The 24,456-nt window shown below is 34.7% G+C and overlaps 1 protein-coding gene across 9 annotated transcripts in view; it reads right to left on the bottom strand.

Moving 5' to 3' along the window:
• Positions 1-24,456, bottom strand: part of SOX5 (SRY-box transcription factor 5) — a 931,891-nt gene that overhangs the window by 259,041 nt on the left and 648,394 nt on the right. For all 9 annotated transcript variants that reach the window (XM_036017301.1, XM_036017302.1, XM_028531943.2 and 6 more), the window contains one exon: positions 21,425-21,635. In XM_036017301.1, the coding sequence (XP_035873194.1) occupies positions 21,425-21,635 (211 nt within the window). The remainder of the gene's footprint in view (positions 1-21,424; positions 21,636-24,456) is intronic.

The following is a 24,456-nucleotide window of genomic DNA, read 5'->3' as shown; positions in this document are numbered from 1 at the left end:
AAATAAATTGCAATGGTACTGGGATATTTTTAAATATTGGTGACCCATTAAATAATGACATTCCATGAAATATATTGCAACATTCTCTTTTAAAAAGCCAAGAAATGAATTACTTCTGGCAGATACAGTTTCTACAACTAACATCTGGTCAGCAATTGAAGTTGTATGGTAGAAAATAGATACTTATGGTATACATTTCTGTTTTTATTAATATTCTAATAACAGGTTCACACAAGTATTAATTCTGGTGTGACTGAGGTTTTATTACCTAATGGACTGTAATAAAGGAACTCTTGATAAAATAATGACCATCATTTTTTCTTGTCAACATCAAAGTTATGACAGTGTTATGAACATTAAAAGTGCAATGACATATTTTAAGTACTTTGGGTCAGAGTATATCTAGTGATAATTTGTTCTTCTCAGTAGTTTCTTAGAGCAATTTCCAAAGAAAAACACAGATGGGAATTTTTTTTAAGAAAACAACATTTATGCTTTAAAGGACAATCTGTTATATGGTATTAGTTATTAGATCTCTTTAGTGAAAGACACAGAAGAAAATTTCGAACCCAGAAATAATGTGAGTTAGGCCAAAACCAAACTCAAGGGGGACTTTAAGAAGCATAGTATGCTTATTGGTTTTCTTTTATATCTTGTCTTCATATGCGATAGGTTGAGAGAAAATGGTGACTACAAAGTTTAAAACCTCAGTTATTAAAATCCCACTTACTGATAAGTAATTTTGCCTAAAAAAGATGAATATCAACATACTATACCTCAGCAAATATATGCTTCTCATAAAATGTACACTAAAATACTTCTACTTGAAAGCATAAACTATGCAACATACAAAGACAATACAGACTGTGACCTTCAAGTGGCAGTTATTGTGAAAACTAAAAAATGTATATGAGTGTATATATAATATATATTTACACATATATATTTGCCAAATGATGTAAAGAAAAATTTTTTAAACTATATTTCATTTTTATCTTACATTCAGGTTTGTCTTTTAAAACATCATACATTTTCAGGAATTCTAATTGTATTTCTAAATCATTAAGTTCTAGAAAAATCTTTTTGATTTTCTGTTTTATAGTTATAGCAAAGTTTTTGGTCTATTGAGCATGAAACACTAATTGTTGATCTATTCTGTCTAATAATAGCTTCTTCAACTTTAATAAAATAAGGATCAGTTTCTTCCCTGCATTTTCTCTCTTTACACGACTCAGAGACTCAAAGAAGATAATTACGAACAATGCCTGAAGAATGGTTCAGTTAATGTTAATTTATACAACAAACTAATTACTACCAAATGGTAAAAATCACATGTGGAAGTCCCTCTCTCCCACGCACATAACTGAACCAGCAGCCATCTGTCTCAGCTTGGGGAGAGCTCAGGGAGACCCAGAGACGATAAGGAAAAGGAAGGGTGCAGATGCACCGGCTCATTCACCTCCACGCAAATCACAGGATTTGATAACCATGTTTCTGAACATTAAAAGCTTTTGGGGAAAAGCAGAAAAGTAAATATATAGAAAAAAGTTGTTTCAAACCTGTTTTAATAAATGCACATGTTTCGAAATCATCATCACAGGTTGAAACCTATATTCAGCAAGTAAATGCTTATTTTGTTTTAGACACAAACTACATATTTTTGGACTGTCATTCCTCATCTATGAACCACTTTGTCATGGAAGACACAGCATGCATACTTGAATTTTCTTAAGGAAGTTAATTTCTGAGTTCTGAAAAGTGTGTGTGTCTATATTTTTAACATTAGTTTAAAAACTCCTTATACATGAGGACTGTAACTTGAGGGATACTTGCTAAATTACTCTTATTGAAATAAGTGTGTACCTTTCAACAAATAATATAAAGCAATTGATATTTTGACATGTAACTAGGCTAGAATAATATCAAATGCAGCAAAATAAGGGTGATCCTATTCCTTTACAATCACAAGGCAAATCTTGACATGAAAACAATAATGGATTTTCATACGGAAAAATCTAAATGGGAACGTAAGAGTATTATTTTTTTTTTATTTTTTAAATTAAAAGAATATTCATCTTTTCGCAATAAGGCTTATGATCTTACCTAAGGTCATAGCACTTAGGAGAATGGGTACATTCAAAATAAAAATAAGATAAAACAAAAATAGAATATTAATTCATAGATACGCTCAGTGATGTTTTTATGCCGTTCATAATTCCAATTGGAGAAAGAGGTGCTTGGCAAATATTAGTTGAATGAAAAACTGAATGAGAAAACCAGAGGTAGGAATAGTACTAATTTCCCGTAACACATATCCCTGTGGAATTAGAAATATTTTACAAAGGGCATGTTCCTATCTCACTGAAATCAGTTCTCTTGCTTGCCCTTCACATACTTGCTGGCATCTGACCTGATCTGATGATGGAACACACAGCAAACCCTGAAGCAGGTGGGTTTGCAGGAAACTCTCCCTCTTGCACAATCAGATACCCCACGTGGGAGAGCTGCAGGCCTTTAGTCTGAGAGGTTCCTGTGGAAGGCGGGATAAAGATGGCACAGCCAAGCAGGAGGACCTCAACACTAGCAGTGGGGACACTGAAAAATTATCTATTTTTAAACTTATTTCTTGAGATTGTTTCATAAAAGTTGACATAGAGCTACTAGAAAAATATTTTTCTCTAAATCTTCCTGGTTATACATAATTTTTTTCAATTCATTTACTGGCTTATATATTATTGGAAATTTTTTCTAATATTTATCAACTTAGATAAAGTTCTACATGTGGGAAAACCAGGAAAAAATAATGTGAAAGCCAATCCTATTGTGGGTATTCCGTATAAACAGTTAGGCTTTTTAGCAAACACTGCAGAACATTTTTAAAAACAATTTCAGTGCTGCATTTTGATGTAATATATAGCAAAAGGTAGAAACACAAGAAATTATCGATTTTTAAAATAATATTTAAAAATTATCTTTCCATTTTTGTTCTTTTAACTGTACTATTTTTATAGATATGTATCATCAATTTTTTCTTGAGAATATTCTAATACAGGTAAGAATATTTTAAAACAAAAGTCAAATTTTTTGCCTTTTTAAAATGTTAGAAATAGGTATAAACTTCAAAAGGGCTTTCACCCAAACAGTCTTTCAACTATGTTGTGATCTTTTCATTCCAGATGACTTTATGACTGCCCAAGGTTACAACTGGCACCCCTACTAGAATCAGAGAAGTAACTTTAGAGATGTAACGATTTTGCAATTCTCAAAATCTATAAAATAAGATATGTGGATTGGTAAGCTGAATGGCCCTTCATTTAGCTTGCAGTATCTCTGGGGAGGCTGCTTCATGTGAGAGGCAAACATGATAGAGAGAGAGAGAAGGGAAGGGAGGAGGATAATTCAGGATTCTAGAAAAACTAATAGTAAAAGTATCTGTCTTTCATTATTTGCACAAAATTATCACTTAAAACAATGTAGGTAAATTATAAGTCACAGATTTTACAATAAAAGATTTTATCTTCTATCTCAGTGTGTTAATGCTAGAGATGCATTTATCTGGATTACCACAGAACACCTAATCAAAACCTATAACAATAACCCTGTTGTATAATAGGCCTATCAGAGGTCATTGCTCTTTTCCTTTTGCCCATAATTCTTAACAAAGAGCTCTCCAGTTCTGTTTTTTCCTTATTTTTACATATTGACTTAATAAAAATATGGACATACCTCTAGAATTGTATATCCAGAAAGAAGTAAAAAACCTATTAATATAATAATTTTATTTTCCAATACACAGAATGAAAATGAATAAAAGTGAAGCCCTTGTCCAAGATTACACAGGTGATAGAGAAAAACTAGCACCCAGGTGTTCATAATTCCATATTTCCTCTACTAAACTTCCTTTAGCAAGAGAGCTAGAAACCCTGGGAAGAATTCTTTGGTCCAGGTCAGAGATAGCTTATTCAGTCACTTAATTAACTCATTCAGTTAGGACTCCAGATAATGGGATGACTGAGATTCTGTTCCTGCCCTCTAGGAAATTCATCCACTGACTTCTCTATAAAGGGCCAGATAGCAAATATTTGGGGTTTGTGGGGTATACTAATCAACTTTACCACTGTAACACTAAAGTGCATACATTACAAGACACTACCTCAACATGTAAATGAATGAGCATTGGTGTGTTCTAATAAAACTTTATTTATAGACATATTTGAATTTCACATAAAGTTCAAGTATCACAAAATTTTGCTGTTAGCTCATAGGTCATACAAAATCAGGCAGCAGCCTAGACTTGGCCTACAAGCCATATAAGATCAAAATGTAATGGACGAGAGAGACACACAAAATTTCTTAAGGGAGGGGAAGATGGGGCAGTTAGAGTTAGCAGAAAATTCCTGGTGGGGTGGAAATCTAAGCTAAATATTAAGAATAAATGGACATCATCCAGGTGCAAAGCAAGGTAAAGGTATTGCAACCAACATCATGAGCAAAGAAAAGCATGGTGGCTGTGAAAAGTCACAGGCGATTCAGCATTGCTAGAGCAAAAGTCATAAAGATGATGCAGGGAATGGTAGGAGATGAGAAATGAAGCTGGAGAGTAAGACAGGAAGTGAACTCACTGCAGCTGCTGGCTGACTACATGCCCACTTTAATAAGGATTGGTGGGAGACCCAATAAAAGACAGGATAGCACATGCCAGCTGAGGCTCTTTCTCCACTCTTGAGAATTTAAATAAGTCTACTTCCATATCCCTGATGCTGCTCCACCATTGTCTTTTTGTTCTCTTAGGGAAAAAAATAATTTCTTTTAAAGTATGGATTACATTTTATTAACTGCCAGCATGGCATGTGAGCATGTCAGAAAAAATGATTAATACTTTGTCCTATATATACCTATGTTATATGTATTATATATAAAACATACATAAGTAAAACATGCATAAAACATAAATATATGTGTGTGTGCTAAAATTCAAACAGTTCTGTTTAAAGTTAAGGTTACAATTACAAACAAACTTTTAATAAGCTACACCTAAAGCCTTCAAACTTTTGACATGAACCAGCTTACAAAGTTAAGTGTCTTTTAGTTGTCTGAGTCAGATTTAATTTAGGTACTCATTATTATTATTATTATCATCATAATTTTGGCTTGACTATGCAAACATCATTTTGCTAGTACTAAAACTAAAATTCGAAATAAATATCCACTACTATTTTAGTAAGGAAAAGCTAACCACTGCTGGAGGGAAGATGATGCATGATATGTCTGCTCTTATTAGCGGGATTACCCAGGGAAAGCAATTAGAATATCTTCTTTAGAGCTGTAAATTTTTCTTAGAAAGCTGTGGATAAGCAGAAATCAATAGCCTTGAAAATACCCAGACAAGATGGGGTGATGAATGGAAAGTACATTAAAAGAAGTTATGTCATAGAGAGATGGACCCAGTGAATACCATGACATCTTTTTTGCAAAAGCATTTGAGAATTGGCTCGACAGGTCATAATGACCTCACGGGTAACATGAACAACAAAAATATATATTAATATGTAAAATATTAAATTCAGGTTAGAAGATAATTATGTGTGCTGATTATAAACATATGCATAAGGCCCCTCCTCTCCACTTCCAGAGCTTCCTGTACCTTTTCATTCACAGTTCCTTTCACTGTGAAGTCACATGGCGTGTCTCCCCTGAAAAACCATGAGAAACTTAAGAACAGAATCTGTATCTTCCATTTCTGCCCCCTCATTAACCTATAACATAACTAGCATAAAGCAGGACCCCAATAAATGCTTTCTGTCAGAATGACAGAATGAGTGAACAGATGAACAAACAAAAACAGTATTACGGGAGAAAGGAGGTGTTGACTCTATATTGGGCATCTGGAGAGACTTCACACAAAATGTTAACATGAGCCCAAAGATAATGAAAACCGAAATCTAGAAGAGAACGGGGAGTTAGTTCTATTCTGTACTGAGTTCCTGACCAAGTTTTGTCAAAAATTGTTCTACGTCAAATTTTTAGTTTGGAGATTAAGAGTGAGACAAATTCTCCCCCAAATCTGTTACTTACTATACTATGTGTGTGTGTGTTATTCATTTATTCCAGAGAAATTTTAGAGCTCTAATGGAGTTGGCAAGATTTTGTCCTGTGTATATAAGCATAAATATCAATTAAAAACTGATACATCTTAAATTCAAAGTCTTTGAAAACAATTAAATAATATTTTAGGTTTCACAATTTTTGTAATTTAGATAAACCATTTCAAAGCATAAGACTATATTTATTTCTAACAATGCAATAAACTTTGAAAATAGCAATCATTTATAATTTCAATATTTTCAATTTAGAAAACAAAGAAAAAAATCTTGGCAATGAAAAAATGACTCCAAGGGTTACTATGTTTTTTTTTTTTTACTTAATTAATACTATTTTTAACCCCCAATTATAATATTCTTTAAGCGAAAAAAGTGTCTAAAATGTGTAACTTTGATTTATCATTAGTTCTGTTGGTTCATTCTTAATGAGTCCTATGAGCTACATGGAGAAAACACTAAGTAAACCGACAAGGTGGCTGTTCTTTAGCAAAGAACACAAATAGCTCGACTTAAGCATTGAGGAGGTAAAACATGAGCCAACGTGTCTAATTCTTATCCCTCATTATTTTGCTATTGGTTTTTTTCTTTTTGGAATTTGGAGCCCTATATGAAAGCCAAGAACTGACCCCTCCTATTTACATTATACTGCTCTTGACATTGCAAACTCCCTTGTTTATGTGCTTTTCTTCACTTACACATGGTATGTTGACATTGATGAAAAATATTAGAATGCCCGAACAAGACCGAAGCATAAATATTAGTGTTAAAAAAAACAGAGAGAAAACAAAACTCCAAAGGGCGGAGGGTGCGTTTTGTTCATTTATATTGCTTTCTGCTCTCAACTCTTCCACATGACTAATGACACAGGGTGGTGTATAAACCTTTCAGGCAAATTTCTACAAACAAAGCATAACTTCTCAGAAAAGAAAGGCCTATGCAACAGAGACTTAATTCATCTTGAAACAGCAAATCAATTCTTATCTATTAATAAACTAAATACCAGCATAGGAGCACTGTCCTGTTATAATAAGCACACATACTCAATTATGGTGTGCTTTCCTAGCTACTGATCTCTTCAGTAATTATACCATGCAATGAGTTGTACATTGATATTATATTAATTTGCAGGGAGGAGACAACTTAAGTACAAATTAAATCGAGGCTAAACATTTCAGTAAACCTTACATAAAACTTGAGAAAAAATGGTATGTTTCTTAGGAGGGAATAATGATGATTCGTACATCTCATTTTCAGTTTCTAATTAAAAAGTTTAGAAATGAACACTATCTTAGAATTCTAGTCCCTTATATGTCCATTTCAAAGTAGGTAAAACTATCATGTTTTATAATTACCTGCAATTGTCATGTGAATAGCAATAACAACCTTCAAAAAACATTTTATATAGACAGGTGGCAATAAAAAGATAATAGCAAGTAGAAAACTTGTCCTACAGATGAAGCAAAAATATAAAGTTGAAGAAAAGATTCCTCACCCTTTTGCAGAACTGTCAAAAAATTCTATTGACCAAGAATAGCACGCAGTAAACACACCAAACAAAAGAAATGATGAAAGATGTGTTTACTTGTTCAAGACTTTTCTTTTTCTTCTTCATTTATGTACACCCACACTGAACAGTCTGGATTGTGTTAATAAATAACCAGTAGCAACCTAAGTGGACCGAGGAGGGGTTTCTATGATGCTGTCAGGTAGAGACGGTTGCCCAGCACTGCGGATACAGTTCTCTACACGTGAGTTGCACGCCCACATGGGAAAGACAGCACGTGGGTTACCGGACAGGTCCTTTCATCTATTACCAAATAATGGAAGGGAAGGAAGAAAAATTAGAAAACACTAGTTTGTGTTTTGGAGTTGTCCAACCCTTTCAATTTGGGAAGAAATAAATCAATTTTACAAACCATGTCCTGCCAGAGTAATCTGTTCTCAGATAACTTGCTGTGGTTACTTGGAAATTTACTAAACCATAACTCCAAAATCTTTAGCATTCAAGAATACTCATTACTTTATTTTTCAGCTTATTTCCAATGAGGGCTCTATGCTTTGTTACACATAAATCATCTGAGATCAAATTTGAAATATGCTGAATAAATCTTTCCATTTTCATTTTCTAAAATACAAAAAGTCCAAATAATAAGCATAAATAGAGACTCAAGTTCACAATCTCAGTGATGAGAGTGTTAAAAGTTTACTTCAGGTATGACATTACATACACAAACAAGAATGCTACTGTGTTAAGTCAGCTTGAGACATTTGCAATATTTTGAGCGTACTCTTCATCAAAGTTCATTTCCAAATGCCCCGTGACAGTCCTCCCTGAAGCTATGGGGAGAGTGTAACACAAATGAAACTAGGCTAAGTCTAAACTATGAGAGTGCAAGTAAACTTGTGTGTATAATATACAATCTATCTTTCTATATAATGTGTAATATATATGTGTTACTGCCTCAAATTGTTTTATATGTATGTAAATGATCTAAGAAATATTAATTGAAAAGATAGGTGAATAAAAGTTGGCTTTCAAATTTAAGACATAAAAGGAAGGGAGTTAATTCTGAATTTCACACATGTTCTTTCCTCCAGCAATCAAAGACAATATCCAAAAATGAGAGTACAGTGGTGAGGGAAAAAGGCAGAAAACTGTACATTCAACAATAAAATTTAAAAAAAATGAGAGCACAGAGCAGTCTGGTATCCAAAGTTCATCAACATGTAAGATGGGCTATCTTAATCAATCCAAATGTCCAGGTCATATGCTCACTCTGTGTGCCCTAGCCTCGCTGCTCTCTCATGATCCTGGCCATATTTCTCCTCAACATTAAGGGTAGTTGAGGAAGGCACACTGGGAGTTCTTGAGGTCTCCGAACTCTGGGAGCAGGTGGCAAAGGAAACTCTGAGTGAGCTCTCCATGACTCTAGTGCCATCCGTGCCTTCCCCATAAACAACTCCTATTAAAAAAAAAAAGACCAAGCATCCACTAGAACAAAACCAAGCAGGCCTATTTAATTAGGGCATTTGCTCGATATCCACTTCTTCGTGTTAAACACACAGCCACACAGGCCTAGGAGGTCTGATTAATTTTAATATGCATGGTCATGACAAGTGCCTCAAGGGTAACTGAGTGCAAAACAAACGTGCAAACACACAAAATCTTCCAGCTAGTAGAGTCTGACAAATCAGTTTCAGAAAAATGCTGTGTGTGTTCCCCAGATTAGAGTGTTACTATTCAGCAAGGGCAGGGACCTTTAATGTGAGGAGAAAAGAGGCCTCGGAAACAGGTGGCTGGCTCTTCATTCTTGAATAAATGATGTATCCGAAGGCTGAGGCACATAAGGAACAAGAAGGGCTGCCACATTCCCCTAATGTTTATTTCTAATATACAACCTGGGTCAGTGGGTCTTTTTGAAGTGCTCCATTTGTTATAACTAGAAGTCCAGCACTGACAGTTTTAGTTAAGAACAAGAAAAACAGGGGTACCTTACTTATCTGAAAGGTTTAAAAATATTAGAAACACTTGAGCAAAGAGATATTTGTAGTGATATATGCGGTCCTGTTATAGCAGACAAAAAATCATGTGTGAGCAGAAATGAAATAGAACTCTTCTTACATTAACAGACAAGCAGCCATCTTTAAAAAAGAGCATTGACATGAATGCTGTCCACAAAAGGACACAAATTAAGGACATAATCTTAACTATGATTGTATTTGATTAGGAAAAGTACAAGTTTTACTTAAAAAGAAAAATAGAACTTTTCTTGGGCCAAATGAGGTTCTTGTACAGACAACCTTAGATCTCAGCCCCGGGACTCCTCCGGGTAGATCCCCAAAGGCTATCCCTGAGCCCTCCTAATCCAAGTAAAAAGGCCTTTCAAAAATATAAATTAATTCTCTATAACACGTAATGAAGTCAACAATATCAAGATAAACTGCTATGACAGACACCACTTGAAAAGGAGATGACAGGGAACAAGTTTCACTTTAGTGTTGAAGAATCACAAGGCTTCAAACTCAGTTTACCGCATGCTACAGTTAAAACACTTCTTCCTGAAGAAATAGGCTCTACAGCATTTGAGGGTGTCTTCTTGTCCTGATCTTTAAAAAATAAACTCTTTCCTTTCTCATCATTTTATGAGTTTCGGTTTCCATACAGTGGTGCCTTTGAGAAGGGTGCCTGGAGGTTAGACTCCAGCTCGCTCAACAAGAGAGAGACATTTTTCTGTGACACACTGCAGAGAGCAACACGCAGCCACAATACATTAGGAGGAGCCTCCAACAGCAGTGGGAGTGTGAGGAACAAAACTTAAAAGGCCTCAGCTGAAAAGTACCCTTGTTTGTCCTTCAGTGGAACAGCACTTACAAAGCCTCTTCAACATGTCAAAAGGACAGTGAGTAACTAAACAAAGCAACTCCAACCTCTGCCAATTAAAGTATCTTTAGGCTGTTCCCCTGATCCATTCACTTTTTATTTTTCCCACCTCATCAAATGAGGTTTTAAAACAAGAGTGAATTTCAAAGTGAATTTCAATATTCTTAATTTAATGGAATGCTTTGGGATTTTGAATTTAGGAAAGCCAATCTCCATATTTCTCTGTAAAAAAAACAGTAATTAAAAAGTTGGTAAAATTAGAGGGTAATTTTGAATTTCTATTTCAACTTGTCTGTTAATGTAATATAGTTCAATTTAATTTTTAAAGGGCTGCTCAACAACAGACATTTAAATTAAAAGAGCAGGCATTGTGATTTACACTGTAAACTCAAGCATCAAACATGCAATGCCTATAGGGATGTTCACAAGGCCAAGTATCATGCACCAGGGGCCTGTCTTTTCCACAGAAGAATTATATAGAATGCTGCAGCACAACACAGATGAAAATAGATTGCTTATATCATCTCTTTTAAGACCCCTAAAATATGTCTTAAAACAAGGGGGGAAACTTTATATCCATTAAAGGATCTAATGGTTTTATATGTCAACACATTTGTAATAAAAATTGAAAGGCCGTTAACACATAATTATATCTGGGGGAAAAGCACAAGGAAAGTAACAGAGAAGTGCAATCAACTAAACTGAATTATTTTCAGAAGATGTGGCAGATGCAAACATCGAAGAGATACGCTACACAATAAAAATACATTTTTTAAGTTTTAATAGAGGATAATTCATAAGCAACAATTAATATATTTTTTGTTTTGTAAACTACTAGTTATAAACTTAAACATTGTCCAATATATTCCTATAAATGGTTCAAATGGAATTAAGTGGAAGGTTTTTTTTTTAAATATTTGCTACTGAGATTTTGCATTGTTTAATATCAGTATGTGATATTAAAGTGATACCCACTTATGGTTTTCCACCTAAAACATCAATCTTCCCTATTGCATGAGAGAGAGAGAGAGAATATGAATATGAATGAGAACCCAGTATTTTCTTCACTCAATGACAGCTCTACAGATGACGCATTCTGAGGATGGTGATGGCTTGAGGTTTGCCACAGTACATACTTGTCCAACTCATTCCATTTTTTAGTTCTCATAAGAAGAGAACTAACTGTTTTTGTGAAGTCTGTACTAAAAGCAATGGGCTGTTTTATGTAGAGTTACATTAGGTTACTTTGCAAATAGGTTATGCCTTTGGGGTCTTGCAATATCAAATTGTGAGTAAAGGTTTTCTGCAGTTCAGAAAAAAGTTCCTGTTGTGTAATAATGATGAAGTCTAGTTTGAGTAGAAACATAATTTCACACATAAATGCAGTTTCTCTCACACAAGTACACCCATCATGGCATGATGATTTTGAAGGTGTGGGTTTCACAGTCTAAGAAGGAAGAATACTGACAGATATGGATGCTAAACAAAAGACAAGCTTGTGTGAGATTTGAAAGGAGGATCACACTCACATGTATAAACAAGAATAATAAGAAGAAAAAATCAAAGTGGGAGGAAAGTAATAATACTTACAACACATAAGAAAAAGCTAAAATGTCAGAAAAATTATGAAACTTTCGTCAATAGAGCCCTCAGTCACCTCACTTACATTTGTTGTTAGTGCACATTCACATTGTTGTTTCATAAGGAAACTAGCCTACCCATATTTTATTTAGGAAAATTTATATAAATACACTTCAAAGCAACTACCTATCCCAGGATTCTTAAGAATGTTGGGTGTGTTGTTGTCTTTGTTGTTGATGACCTGTCTTAAATTTCCAGATTGTGAAGGTCTGAATCAGAAATTTTCAGTACATAAAAGCACCCTGGGAAAGCAGCATTGGAAACTATACACTATTTCCCCCATGCCTAAAATAACAATGTTTCCAACCAGTCAAGATGTGTTAATGACAATAACTGGTACAATTCCAAGTTGGTTATAATTTATGAAGTACTTTAATATGCATTACCTCATTTGTTTTCTTCAACAGTCTTTTGATGAAAGTGGGGCAGTTAGCATTGCCATTTGAGGGCAGATATTCATTACATCAATACAATCGTTATAGCAACTTAAAGGTAAGTAAATCTAATGTTTTTTACAATGCAAATTATCAGGTTGGTGCTCAGTTTTATGCAAAGAGATCCTTATTTAAAATTAAAAATTGTATTTCCCAAATTGTTGCAAAATAGATAAAATGGCATTCCCAAATATTGCTAAATACTTATGCTATTGCCTCAAAATTGATTAGAGGCTAAACAATATAGATGTTACACCATAATCACATAGTAATCAGTGGCAGAGTCAAGACTAAAATCCAAACACTGACTCACAGTGTAGGTACCCTGTCATCAGGGGTTGATTTGAATGTCAGATAAAAATTATGGATTATGTCCCCCAAAATGCACAAAAACATATATTGTCACCATTTTGCATACACTTTCTAGGATTTCTAAGTCCTCAGAAGGAACTTAGGAATCCTGAATTGGAAGCTACCCTTGAGCTAACATGTTAGAGTCCTGGGAAGACTATACGGAAGAAACGATGGGTGGAAAGGAATCAGTTACTTTTCTTTCACCACAGCCCTCCTAGGATGAACTGTGCAAATGCGGTGAGGTAAGCACTGTGGACTGGAAGATCCAATAATAAACTGGCCCCATCTTGAGCCCATCATAAGAAATAATAACCTTCTCTCCCATGCCAGCTCTGTACACCTACGAAAGGGTACTGGTCTCCATTAAGTTGAAACAATATTAAAGACCATTTATAGCTTTGTACTTTGGAAAAGCGTTCATAGATCAATCCAATTCATTGCACAAGAATTATTTTCTATGGCCACAGATTCATAGATAATGCCAATAAGTTTAACGAAAAATTAGAGAAATGTTCATTAGTAGAATTATTTAAAAGATTAATGAAAATGTAAACTTTTTGTTATGTGGGTATTTCAGTTTTGTATTCTGGAGCTTACAATATATAGTTTTGTGACCTAGGACTACACTAAACTCCAAGTCACACACACAAAAATCAAAAGTAATGATCTCAAAGTTTCACTAAGGATAAGGGTATGCACACGATAAGATGAAGGTTGGAGAAGATGGGATGAATGAAGTAAAGAGCTTGGGAGCTGAAGGAAGAGTTTGAGTAGGACATGGAGAATAGCAGACAGTAAACTCAGAAGTAGAAAAATGAAACCTAGCCAGTTTTTACAGGAGTGTTGGGCATAAAATGTCAATTAGTGGGTTGACTCTCATCCACTATTAACACAATCACCTACTCTGTGGCATGCCCATTCAAAGGAAGCAGGGAGGCACAGATAACTGAACCAAGACCTCTTCATCTCAACATTCACATACTACTGTGGAAAACAAAAGTAAACAAACAATGGTGGTAATGTGGTCAGAACGAAGAGAGATGAATCCATGTAAACAAAATTCTGACAAAAGTGTTCAGGGACAGTGTTGACTGGTAAAAGGTGCATACAAATTCAGTAGGTAGATGAGATAGGAAATGACATTTAAGGCAGAGGGAACAGCATATGAAAAGGAAGAGTAATATTAAAAACATACAGAGATTTGAGAGAACTACGTGCAGTTTGATACGACTGATATCATAAGAACATGTACCTTAAAATCTGGTGGAAAAAATAAGGTTAAGGGAAAAGAGAAAAGGTTGGATCAGATTATGTTTGCTCTTGTGTTCAATGCCAGGTGGTTTTGTAGAGGCTAATAATTTTGGTTCAATTCTAGTTCCTGCATATAACAAGAACATCAGCAAGTTCTTAATCCTCAGTTTTTGATTCATAATAAGAAGTAAAACAAACTCCAGAGTTTTGGGGGATTAAAAGAGGTAGCTCACAAAATATTTGGCAGAAGGGTCATGGGCTTATTAAGGTCTCTCATCCCCTTACCCCACAACAGCAAGGGGGCAGCACGGAAACTGTTGAAAATCTTCTCAACAAATATCTTTATTAGTTAGTGTGTGCACTATTCCCTCCCTAAGGAGTTTAATATGTGTACAGAAACTGACAAATAAATGGGCAATTATATTACAGTAAAGAAAGAGTAACAACAGAGACAAGTAACAGTTGTTTACAAGGTGAAAAAATTAATGCAGGGAGTGTAAATAACTTTCTAGCAATTACACTTGGGTTAAGGTGCTTGGATGGATGAGGAATAGAATTACAGATACAGGAGATGGGATTAAGAAAAGGTGTGTTTCTAGGAGGAAGAGATGTAAATTTGTCCATAATATGAAATAGCAATTCCAAAGAGTTATTAAAGGTAATATAAATTTTAACATAAAAATTAAAACAAGCCTGCTGTAATCTTTGCATCTAAAAGGATTCTCTTTTAATTGAGATATTGAAAGTTCTCATCAAGGTGAAAATTATTTTCACCCACACAGTTAATGAGCCTAAGTTTTGAATGAAAATCAAGTTAAAGTCTGAATCTGACCCTAAATTTAGGTGCAGATTTGTTTTTAGAAACCATCCTTAGCTGTCTGGAACTTGAGAACACATAGTGTTTGCGGAAGCCCGTCTGTCTTGGTTTTATTAGCTCAATTAAGGTATCTGGTTGTTTCAAATTCGTTTAAATTTAATGACAATAAAAAACTTTAAGAGGAGATAATGGCCTTATTTCTAAAATGATCAAGAAAAGGCAAATACAAAAATGCATGATGTAACTGAACAGGAAAAAAAATATGGTGCCTGGGCCTGTAGGATGTGAACTGGGTGCTCCTTCTGGCTTGAACACCACATTGGTGTGTGATTGCAAGTGCATCTCTGCCTCAGTCCCTCTTAAAAATGAGGACACAGGCCTAAAATGTGTCTACATTTCATCCCAAGTCTAAATTTCTTCTATTCCACAACTAATTTTATCCCATTTTTCTAAAACAAGTTTTTATTGAGATTTATCCTAAGGTATTTTTGTTTGTTTTGTTTTTTGCTTTTTTTTTCCTTGAATACTTTAAATTCAAACTGTTTAAGTTGATAATGATTTTTATAACCTTCTAGAAATTTGATCACCATTCAGGCATAAGATATTTATTTTAGCATAATATTACTGAATACTAGTTTATTATTCATTATTTCAAATGAATTTAGGCACACAGGTGCTAAGGAATAACACTAAACTATTACTGACAAAATTCTTAATTACAAAAACTAGTGCCCTGGCTGGCATAGCTCAGTGGATTGAGCGTGGCATTGCAGGTTCAATTCCCAGTCAGGGCACATGCCTGGGTTGCAGGTCATGGCCCCCAGCAACCACACATTGATGTTTCTCTCTCTCTCTCTCTTTCAGCCTCCCTTCCCTCTCTAAAAATAAATAAATAAAATCTTAAAAAAAGAAAGAAAAACTAGTATAACAAGAGATTAAGGACATGGATTTGTGTTTAAGATTGACTTCATTTTCAATAATGACTCTGACAGTCACCCTGTGACATATTTAATCGTTAGTTTCTTTGTTGAAAATGGAGATAATAGGAATCAGATTATTTACTTCCTGTGTATGGCACTTCCTGAAATTGAAATAGCCACACACAGTGGCCCTGGTTCTAAGGTTTATGTAAAGATTAAAGAAAGTGTTTCATATAAATTACTTAACAAGATATGCACTGAATATATGCTACCATTTTTCCACAATACATAATTATTTATTCAATATTTTATATAGGAATTCTGTGTCACATATTAAAACTCAGTGTCACTCTTAAATTCTAGGTCTAATAATAAGAGTCACCTGGTATAACATAGTGACTACCAAATATAATGTAACTATATTTTATCAGCCAGAAATTTTGAACTTTGATTTACCATGGACTTTGGCATGTTCCATGTCAATTAAGTGACACTGGACAAATAATCTTTACCAGCAGACCATTTTGAGTCATGCCGGGCAAAAATTCTGATGGAGGAAAAAGACATAAACAAAAAATACCTCAATGTACATTCTCCCTACTTACAACTTTTGAAATATATTTAATTAATTGCTTGAAACAATAAGCTAGCTGGAATAAGGGAGCTTTTTTTTTTCAATCCATTTGCACATCTAATTTTCTTTCTGACTACTTCACCTCAGTGGCCTCTGTTTGTGTGACACACCATTCTCTGGTAACTTCTGACTTTCTCTTAGTTTACTGTGGACAGGGATATGGCTGGAAATAGTATGGACTTTCTGCTAAAATCTGTTCTCCCCCCTCCATGAGAGGAGGCAAAGGCATAAATATGGCACCCTCATAATGATTGAGCTGGGACATAATGACTTAATGAAATTTTCATCACAACCTGCTGTTCATTTTAATGGCCTTTGAAAAACAATGGGAAAAATAGCTTGAGGGAAGGAAAGATTTTTCAGTGGCATATATTTGTGAGCTTAATATTTAGTTTCCTTCACCCTATCTCTCTGCTCCCCTCGCCCCCACATTGCTGCTCTCATCCAAGAGCTGTAACAATGTTTTTTGAATACACATTTTGCAGTTCTTTTGTTAATTTTTTTCCTATGTATTTTCCCTTTTGATGCTACAGTACCTCACAGAGCTACCAATTGCTTCTTCGCACTGTATGCAGAGTCACTGTTCTGATGCTTGAATAATGTCAGGTGCCCCTTCTCATAGCCAAACACACACCTTGACTAGCAGTCTCTTTAAAGCCAGTGCAATTTTCTACTTGCAGTGGAGATTTTTACATGTTTTCCTAGACAAAGTTCCTTCTTTTTCTCTCTCTGCAGTAAACAAGTAAATAAAAATAATGGTAATTCCCTTCAATTTCCTATTCCTTTTCTATAAAACAATTTTTGGTTCTGCTATTATTTAAAAAAATTGATTTACTGGTTTTAGAGAGAGAGGAATGAAGGTGGGTGGGAGCGAGAGAGAGGGAAGAGAGAGAGGGAATGTGTCGTTCCACTTAAACATGCATTCATTGTTTGCTTCTTGTATGTGCCCTGACCAGGGATTGAACATGCAGCCCTAGCATATCAGCATGATGCTCTTACCAACTGAGCTATTTGGATGGGGCAGCTATTATCTTTTTCTAGATAATTAAAATGATCACTTTACTCAAATGCATAAGTTGCTCTTTGATAAATCTCCCAGTTGTCACAGTTATTAAACATCCTTGCCATGGTAAATGTCTTTATCAATAATAGTGAGTCTATTTACTGTATATTTTTGAGTATTCAATGTACATCTAAGGATGTGCATATAAAATGTATCTTGTGGTTCTCTATTTATAACAAAGTTATCTTTCTGAAACTCAGGCTTTTAGATGCTTGTCATGTCCAATTTATATTCTATTTTTCCATAAAGACATCTCTGTATTTTCTCGATAGCTTTATATTATTCAATAATAAGCCAGTCTTCAGCTGAGCTTTTATTATAATTGACGGGGGGAAAAGTACCAAAGAAGTTGTGGGAAATACAATAACGAAAACACTGTAATGTCCACATGTAATAGTGATGTTTCTTTGTGCCATCTCTTCCTTCTGTGGATGTTCTCTCTCTCCTCTTTTGCCTGTTACTAGCCATTATTAGACATTATTCTTTTCTCCTAATTCCCAGTACCACAGAATATCTTTTACTAAGCCAATTGTGGAGGAGGGCATTTTCTCCTGCTCTCTTTCCTACTATGAATGATTCATTTGGCTTTGCTATGTCTTAAACTTCCAAATTAAGAGTCCATGCATGCACTAGAAGTCAAAATGACATACTAGGGAAATACCAAGGTCATATACCAAATCTCTTGTAGGAAGTCATCTAAAGATAACCTCCCCTCTGCACACACACTAAATGCACCCCACAGCATTGCTGGTTCTTCTTGGGCCTTATTCCTGGAGTAGGAACACATCTCAAACAAAAATTAAAAGTGTTCATGTGAAAGTAACACCTCTAACTCATTCTATGAAGTCAATATTATCCTAATATCAATGTGAGATAAATACATTACATGAAAAACTACATACATAGAACAAAGAATGCACAAGATGAGTTCACAGTATCTTATATGCCAGAAAGTAAAAAAATGCTAAAAAATTACCCACAATTATAGCTCTATGTCAAAGTCACACAGAAGTCAATGAAAAGTGATTGCAAAAGGCTGAAGCTGAACAATTTGAGCAACAAAATAAAATAGAATTAGGCTATAACTCAAAATGTAAAATAAATTTCTACAAGTCCATACTTACATAAGTGAATAATTGAATAAAATTAATAAATGATGGAGAAGAGATAAATCTCCTCTGGATAGGGGTTATGAATAAGTCATGTAGGTGCCCCACTCTGAAGAAGGGGAGCAAAGCTCCCTGCCACTCCAATGTGGGTTGCCCAGAGCACCTTCCTTCTGGAGAGTATGGAAAGGGGACAGGGAGGCTTTGTAATGCATAAACCTGACAAACACCTTATTAGACAGCTGGTCAAGGTCATCATCCACATTTACAAATCACGTAGATAGTATTTACCCTTGATATGGAGTACTTTTTAATAGTACTTTACTTCTACGATCTTCCTCCCAAAACACCAAACTGCAGTTTAATAAAAAGAAAAATCGCCCTGGCTGGCGTAGCTCAGTGGATTGAGCACAGGCTGGGAACCAAAGTGTTGCAGGTTCGATTCCCAGTCAGGGTACATTCCTGGGTTGCAGGCCATAACTCCCAGCAACCGCACATTGATGTTTCTCTCTCTCTCTCTCCCTCCCTCCCTTCCCTCTCTAAAAATAAATAAATAAAATCTTAAAAAAAATAAAAAAGAAAAAGAAAAATCACCAGGCAAATTCCAATAGAGGTGCACTCTATAATATATCTGAACAGTATTCCTCAGAACTTTTAAGGTTATCAAAAACAAGAATAGTCTGAGAAACTGTGGCAGCCAAACCTGAGCCCAGTGAGACATACCCATTAAATGTAATGTGTTATCTCGGAAGGCATCTAGAGCAGAGAAAAGCACACTTGGTCAAAAGAAAAATATGTGAACAAACTATGGGCTTTAGTTAGTAATAATGTGTCCCAGCATAAAAGAAGAAAATAATTTAAAAAATAGAAAGTTAATCATGCAAAATGAACAGAAAATGTAAAAAAAAGATAAAGGAATATATAATAAGCTTAAGACTATGGAAAAGCTACAATCATGGGTGATTTTTTTATTTTCTTCCTTTTAATATTTCTGCTTTTAAAACAATTCTTATAATAAGATAAGAATTTATAATGTCAGAAAAAAATCCCACATATTAAAAAAAAATTGTCATCTGGGGCCCCCTCAAAATCTTATTTTTATCTGCATGCAGATGAGAGCCAAAAAGTTTTTAACTGACTAGATTATCCCTAAAATTCCTTCCAACTGTAAGATCATGTGAATTATACAAATTTTAACTAAAATCCATGTCACAACTCTGCATCTGATAGGGACCCAGAAATTTTAATTGCCACATGACTCCCAAATATACTGGTTGACATACATTTTGCCCCAGATATACTCACAATTTACTGGTTTCCTAATAAAAATAAATCTCACTGAGTAATACACAGTATAAATGCAGTATATTTTTGGTATAAAGTATGTCTTTTTTATATTCCTGTTCTTTGTTTGTTTTTATTTTTCATCTGACTCTGAAACAGGAGGCATGTTCTTTCGTGCAATATGGTACCCATGCCTTGGATGGACATAGGTTTCAATAGGATTTAGAAAACATCTGTAACATAAAGGACGACTGTCAGTTATGCATAAATTATCCAACTTGAATCAGTTGTTTTATTAGTTTGTTGGCTTAAAGTTTAAGATTAGTCCATGTGCATATCACCTGAAGGCTGCTATCCATAAGTATTAAAGAAATTTAGATAGAACCTTAAAAGCAAGGAATTCTGTAAGTTGAACAAATGGGAAGTTCAGGATAGCCAACAGAGTTAGAGAATCCCTACTTTCCAAATGTCAATAGGCCTAGCCGTATTAATTGTGAACCATACAAGAAATAGTCCTAGCTATGAAGGTGGTATGAGGTGCATTAATATATAAAGGTTATAAAATGTAACAAAGGTATAAAATGACCTCTTGGGCTCTGCTGCCACATTCTATTCTTTTTCTTTAAAAACAGTGAAACATTTTTATTAGCAACTGTAATTTAATATTGGATTAGTATTTCCATTAACAAATGTGAAGCCATACAACACATTTAATAAATAATAATTGATTATTAGGATCACCTGCATACTCTTACATGCAATTCACCATCCACTCTGTTTTACAATTCAACACTCCTTGACCACAGGGAGTAAAAGGGAAATGTATGCACACAGATTGTGTTGCTTGCTGGACCAAGTACTCAACATTTGTGCCAAATGGAGATACATTTATAAGAGCACCTTGAGAACACAGAGGAAAGCACTCCAGTTACAAAGTGCTTTTTCCTTCCTATTAGCTGGGGAGCCCCTCCTGGCAAAACTTCCTGTTCACCTGTCATAGGCACTTCATAAGTCACATTCTATTCTTTTCTTGCTGTTTTTAAGTATATTTTATTGATTATGTTGAGACAGTTGTCCAATTTTTTTCTTCACTTTATCCCCCTCTGCCCTGCACTGCTGCCCTCTCCAGCATCCCCCTTGCCTTAGTTCATGTCCACAGATCATGTATATAAGTTCTTTGGTTTCTCCATTTCCTACACTATTCGTAACCTATTTGTTTCACTCAACCACAACTTTACTCATCTGTGAAAATAAGACATCACAGCAGAATGTGGTTAAAAAAAATAGCCACATTTAAACAGCACCCATTTTCAGAGCAATAGGTTTCTTCTCTTCTGCCCAATTTAACTCAGAGAGGATAAGTCAAAAACAGAACTAGAGGTTATAATCAAAATATTAAAATAAGGAGATGGCAACAACTTTCTCTCCCAGCCCTTACCTTCTGGCTCGTTTTTGATGAGCTCCTCCATTTTCCTCTGCTTCAGGGTGTCCACGACATCAGCTAAGCTGCCTTTGCGCCGTTCAGGGGTCCCCAGGGCTGTACTAGACACGGACTCGCCACTCTGTCGCCCACCTTCTTCTGCCTTCTGAGGTGAGGTAGATGAGTTGTGTGGGGCAAATGAAGACATAACTTTATTGCCATCAACTTCCTGAAAGAGAAAGCAAAGAAAAAAAATTGTGTTTAAAATTCAGTAAGTTTATTTTTTAAACAGTTACGTGGCTTGAAATGTTAAAAAGTGAAATGTCACTCTGCAAGAGGTAAAGGAAGGAAGAAATGTCCAAAAGGAATATATTGACTCTACAGGTTAGCACCTGAATCAAAGATTAATTCATCACAGTAATAAAAATACGAAGACACTGTGCCTTAGACTGAGTGTGAATGGCAATACAGCCTTATACAAAGCCTACAGTATGGATGAGATTCATTTATGTTTCTGCATTTGTTTGCAAGTCTTAGATTTTTCTTATGAACATTAAATGTAACAATCATCTCTATCGATTCAACTTCTTCATGACATTGTAAGACTTAAACAAATAACATCATATATACTTTATTTTCATTTTAAGCAGCCACCTCTTCTTGATGGGACTCTTAAAGTAGGGCCCTCTTTTAGTTCTCTGCCTCCCTCTTATTCTGTAAAGAAAGCATCAGCCACACAGGTTATTCTGACATCAGACAGGAATATTACAAGTTTATTTCTGCTTAGGCTGAAGATATTTCCAATTGCACTTGTTACCTCAAGCACTATTTCTGTCAATACTCTTGCTATTTGGTACTTTGAGCTCATTTGACAGATAAAATAAGGTTTCTTGCAGTCTTTACCTATTCATAATTTAGCATTTGTATACAAATGATTTATTCTGTAACTCTAAAATTTAAACATATCTGGGGTGTTCCTTTTTTCATTATTTTCCCCACAGTTTCTAGCACAGCTCTAGCAACCTGTATAGTATTGGGGGTATATACTATATAAAAGGCACTAAATTGATTTTTCAAGGTGTCAAGAAGATATTGGAATGATGAAAAATAATTATCTTATTTAAAGCTTTTCCTCACTTTCATAATCTTTTACTTACTTCCATAATCCTTTGACTTCCCACAAAGCAGAGCTGTTTTTAAAAGAAACTCTGTATCTTAAGGTCTTTGAGGAAGTTAGGCTTCCCCTAAGTATATTTCTTAATTCCACATTATTAAAAGTTTCCTCTAAATATACTTGAGTGTGTGCATATTTAATATTCAGAATAATAGATTGCATCTGTCTACAATTTTTTCTCTATCTATTTAAGACATGCTACTAGAATATGTGGATCCCAGAAAAGTGGCAAATCATATTGATTTGATATCTAATGTTTCAAAGCCAATAATACTAACATTTTAACAAGCTTAAAAATATCTAAAAAATACTCAATAAATCTGTCATCCTAATTTTAAAAAATAGATTTAAATTGGAAGGTCAGCACAAAGATAATCATAATATGTCCATATAATTTTTTAATGGATATTAATGAATATAAGACATTAGCTATGGTACAAGCATCAGTTTGTTGGGTGGGGCCAAGAAAATGGGAGAAAGCGAAGGTACAAAAATAAGTGTGTGCTAGCAGAATCTTTGAAATTATAATTTCAAACCCCAATGTGATTTCCATTTCTTTTTAAAATATTTTATTTATTTATTTTTAGACAGAGGGAAAAGGAGGGACAAAAAGGGAAGAAACATCAATGTGTGGTTGCCTCTCAAGTACCACCTACTGGGGACCTGGCTTGCAACCCAGGCATGTGCCTTGACTGAGAATTGAACCAGTGACCCTTTGGTTTACAGGCCTGCACTCAATCCACTGAGCTACACACAGCCAGGGCTAATTTCCATTTCTTATAAACATCACAGAATATGCCTGTGAATGAATATTCTATAGATAATACTTCCACAGATGAATCTTAGCTTATAATGTATTTGGATTTAAATCAATATACATAATGTAATAATTACAAGCCCCTGCAGACTAAGTGAAAGTACATTTCTGGAATTATGTATTTAAAACCTACACATAAATACAAGCAAATGCATAAACACACATACAGAGCAGTCACAAATTCATTCAGTAAACTGAGGAATGTTTTTATCAATGGTGCATAAAACATATTAGCTCAGTTTAATGGGCATACCAGACAGAAAAACTTGTATATTCATTTTTTACAGATCTTTCTTTTCATTTATTCCAGAGGCAAAGGTAGAAACATATCAGTTTTAGCTTCACTTTGAACATTTCTGTATTATTCTGTTTTCACATTATTTGATGGCAAAGTTTACAAACAAGAACTTGGCAGCTGAACTTCACTTGACATAATTAAAAAGTACACACATCTTCCTATAGCATCACCAGGAGAGAGTATGACACCCAAACTGTATGCAATTAAGTCTGCGAAAATATCAGGAAATATTTCAAATTAATGTAAAACACAATAATTTCCCATTTTGCATGTCTCTAACTCTCTGCACCTTGAAAGATGAAAGAGCATATTTTAAAGAGTATAAATTTCTCAAATACTCTAAATTCAGTTGCCACACAATATAAGAACAAATAAAGTGTTACTGCTATTTGAGGAAGGAATATTTATTTTATCACTATTTTACCTGTCAATTACATTTTAGCCTCTTGCACTTAGAGGTTAATCCCTTTAAGTGTTCTACATAGTTAACCTGTTTTGGTGTGGGACTCCCTTGTTTATCTTCCTGGTGAATAGCTTGTTCAGGAGCTGGCACGGTCAAGGAAGCCCTACATTTTTTCAGTTTCCACCCTGGGATTGCATTTATGCTACCTGAAATAATGACTGCATGTGTCCCTTCACTTTTTTGTTAGGTGACCACCCAGAGAGTCTACTAACAATGGCATTAGTGGTACAGACCAGAAATACATATTCAGTCAAGTTTTATTAACTCTAAGGAATGCTAAGCACCAGCCTCAGCATTT

Source organism: Phyllostomus discolor, chromosome 2 (assembly GCF_004126475.2).
Source record: "Phyllostomus discolor isolate MPI-MPIP mPhyDis1 chromosome 2, mPhyDis1.pri.v3, whole genome shotgun sequence".
Classification (NCBI taxonomy): domain Eukaryota; kingdom Metazoa; phylum Chordata; class Mammalia; order Chiroptera; family Phyllostomidae; genus Phyllostomus; species Phyllostomus discolor.
The sequence above is the reverse complement of the archived record's forward strand: the minus strand, read 5'-3'. Positions and strand labels throughout refer to the sequence as shown.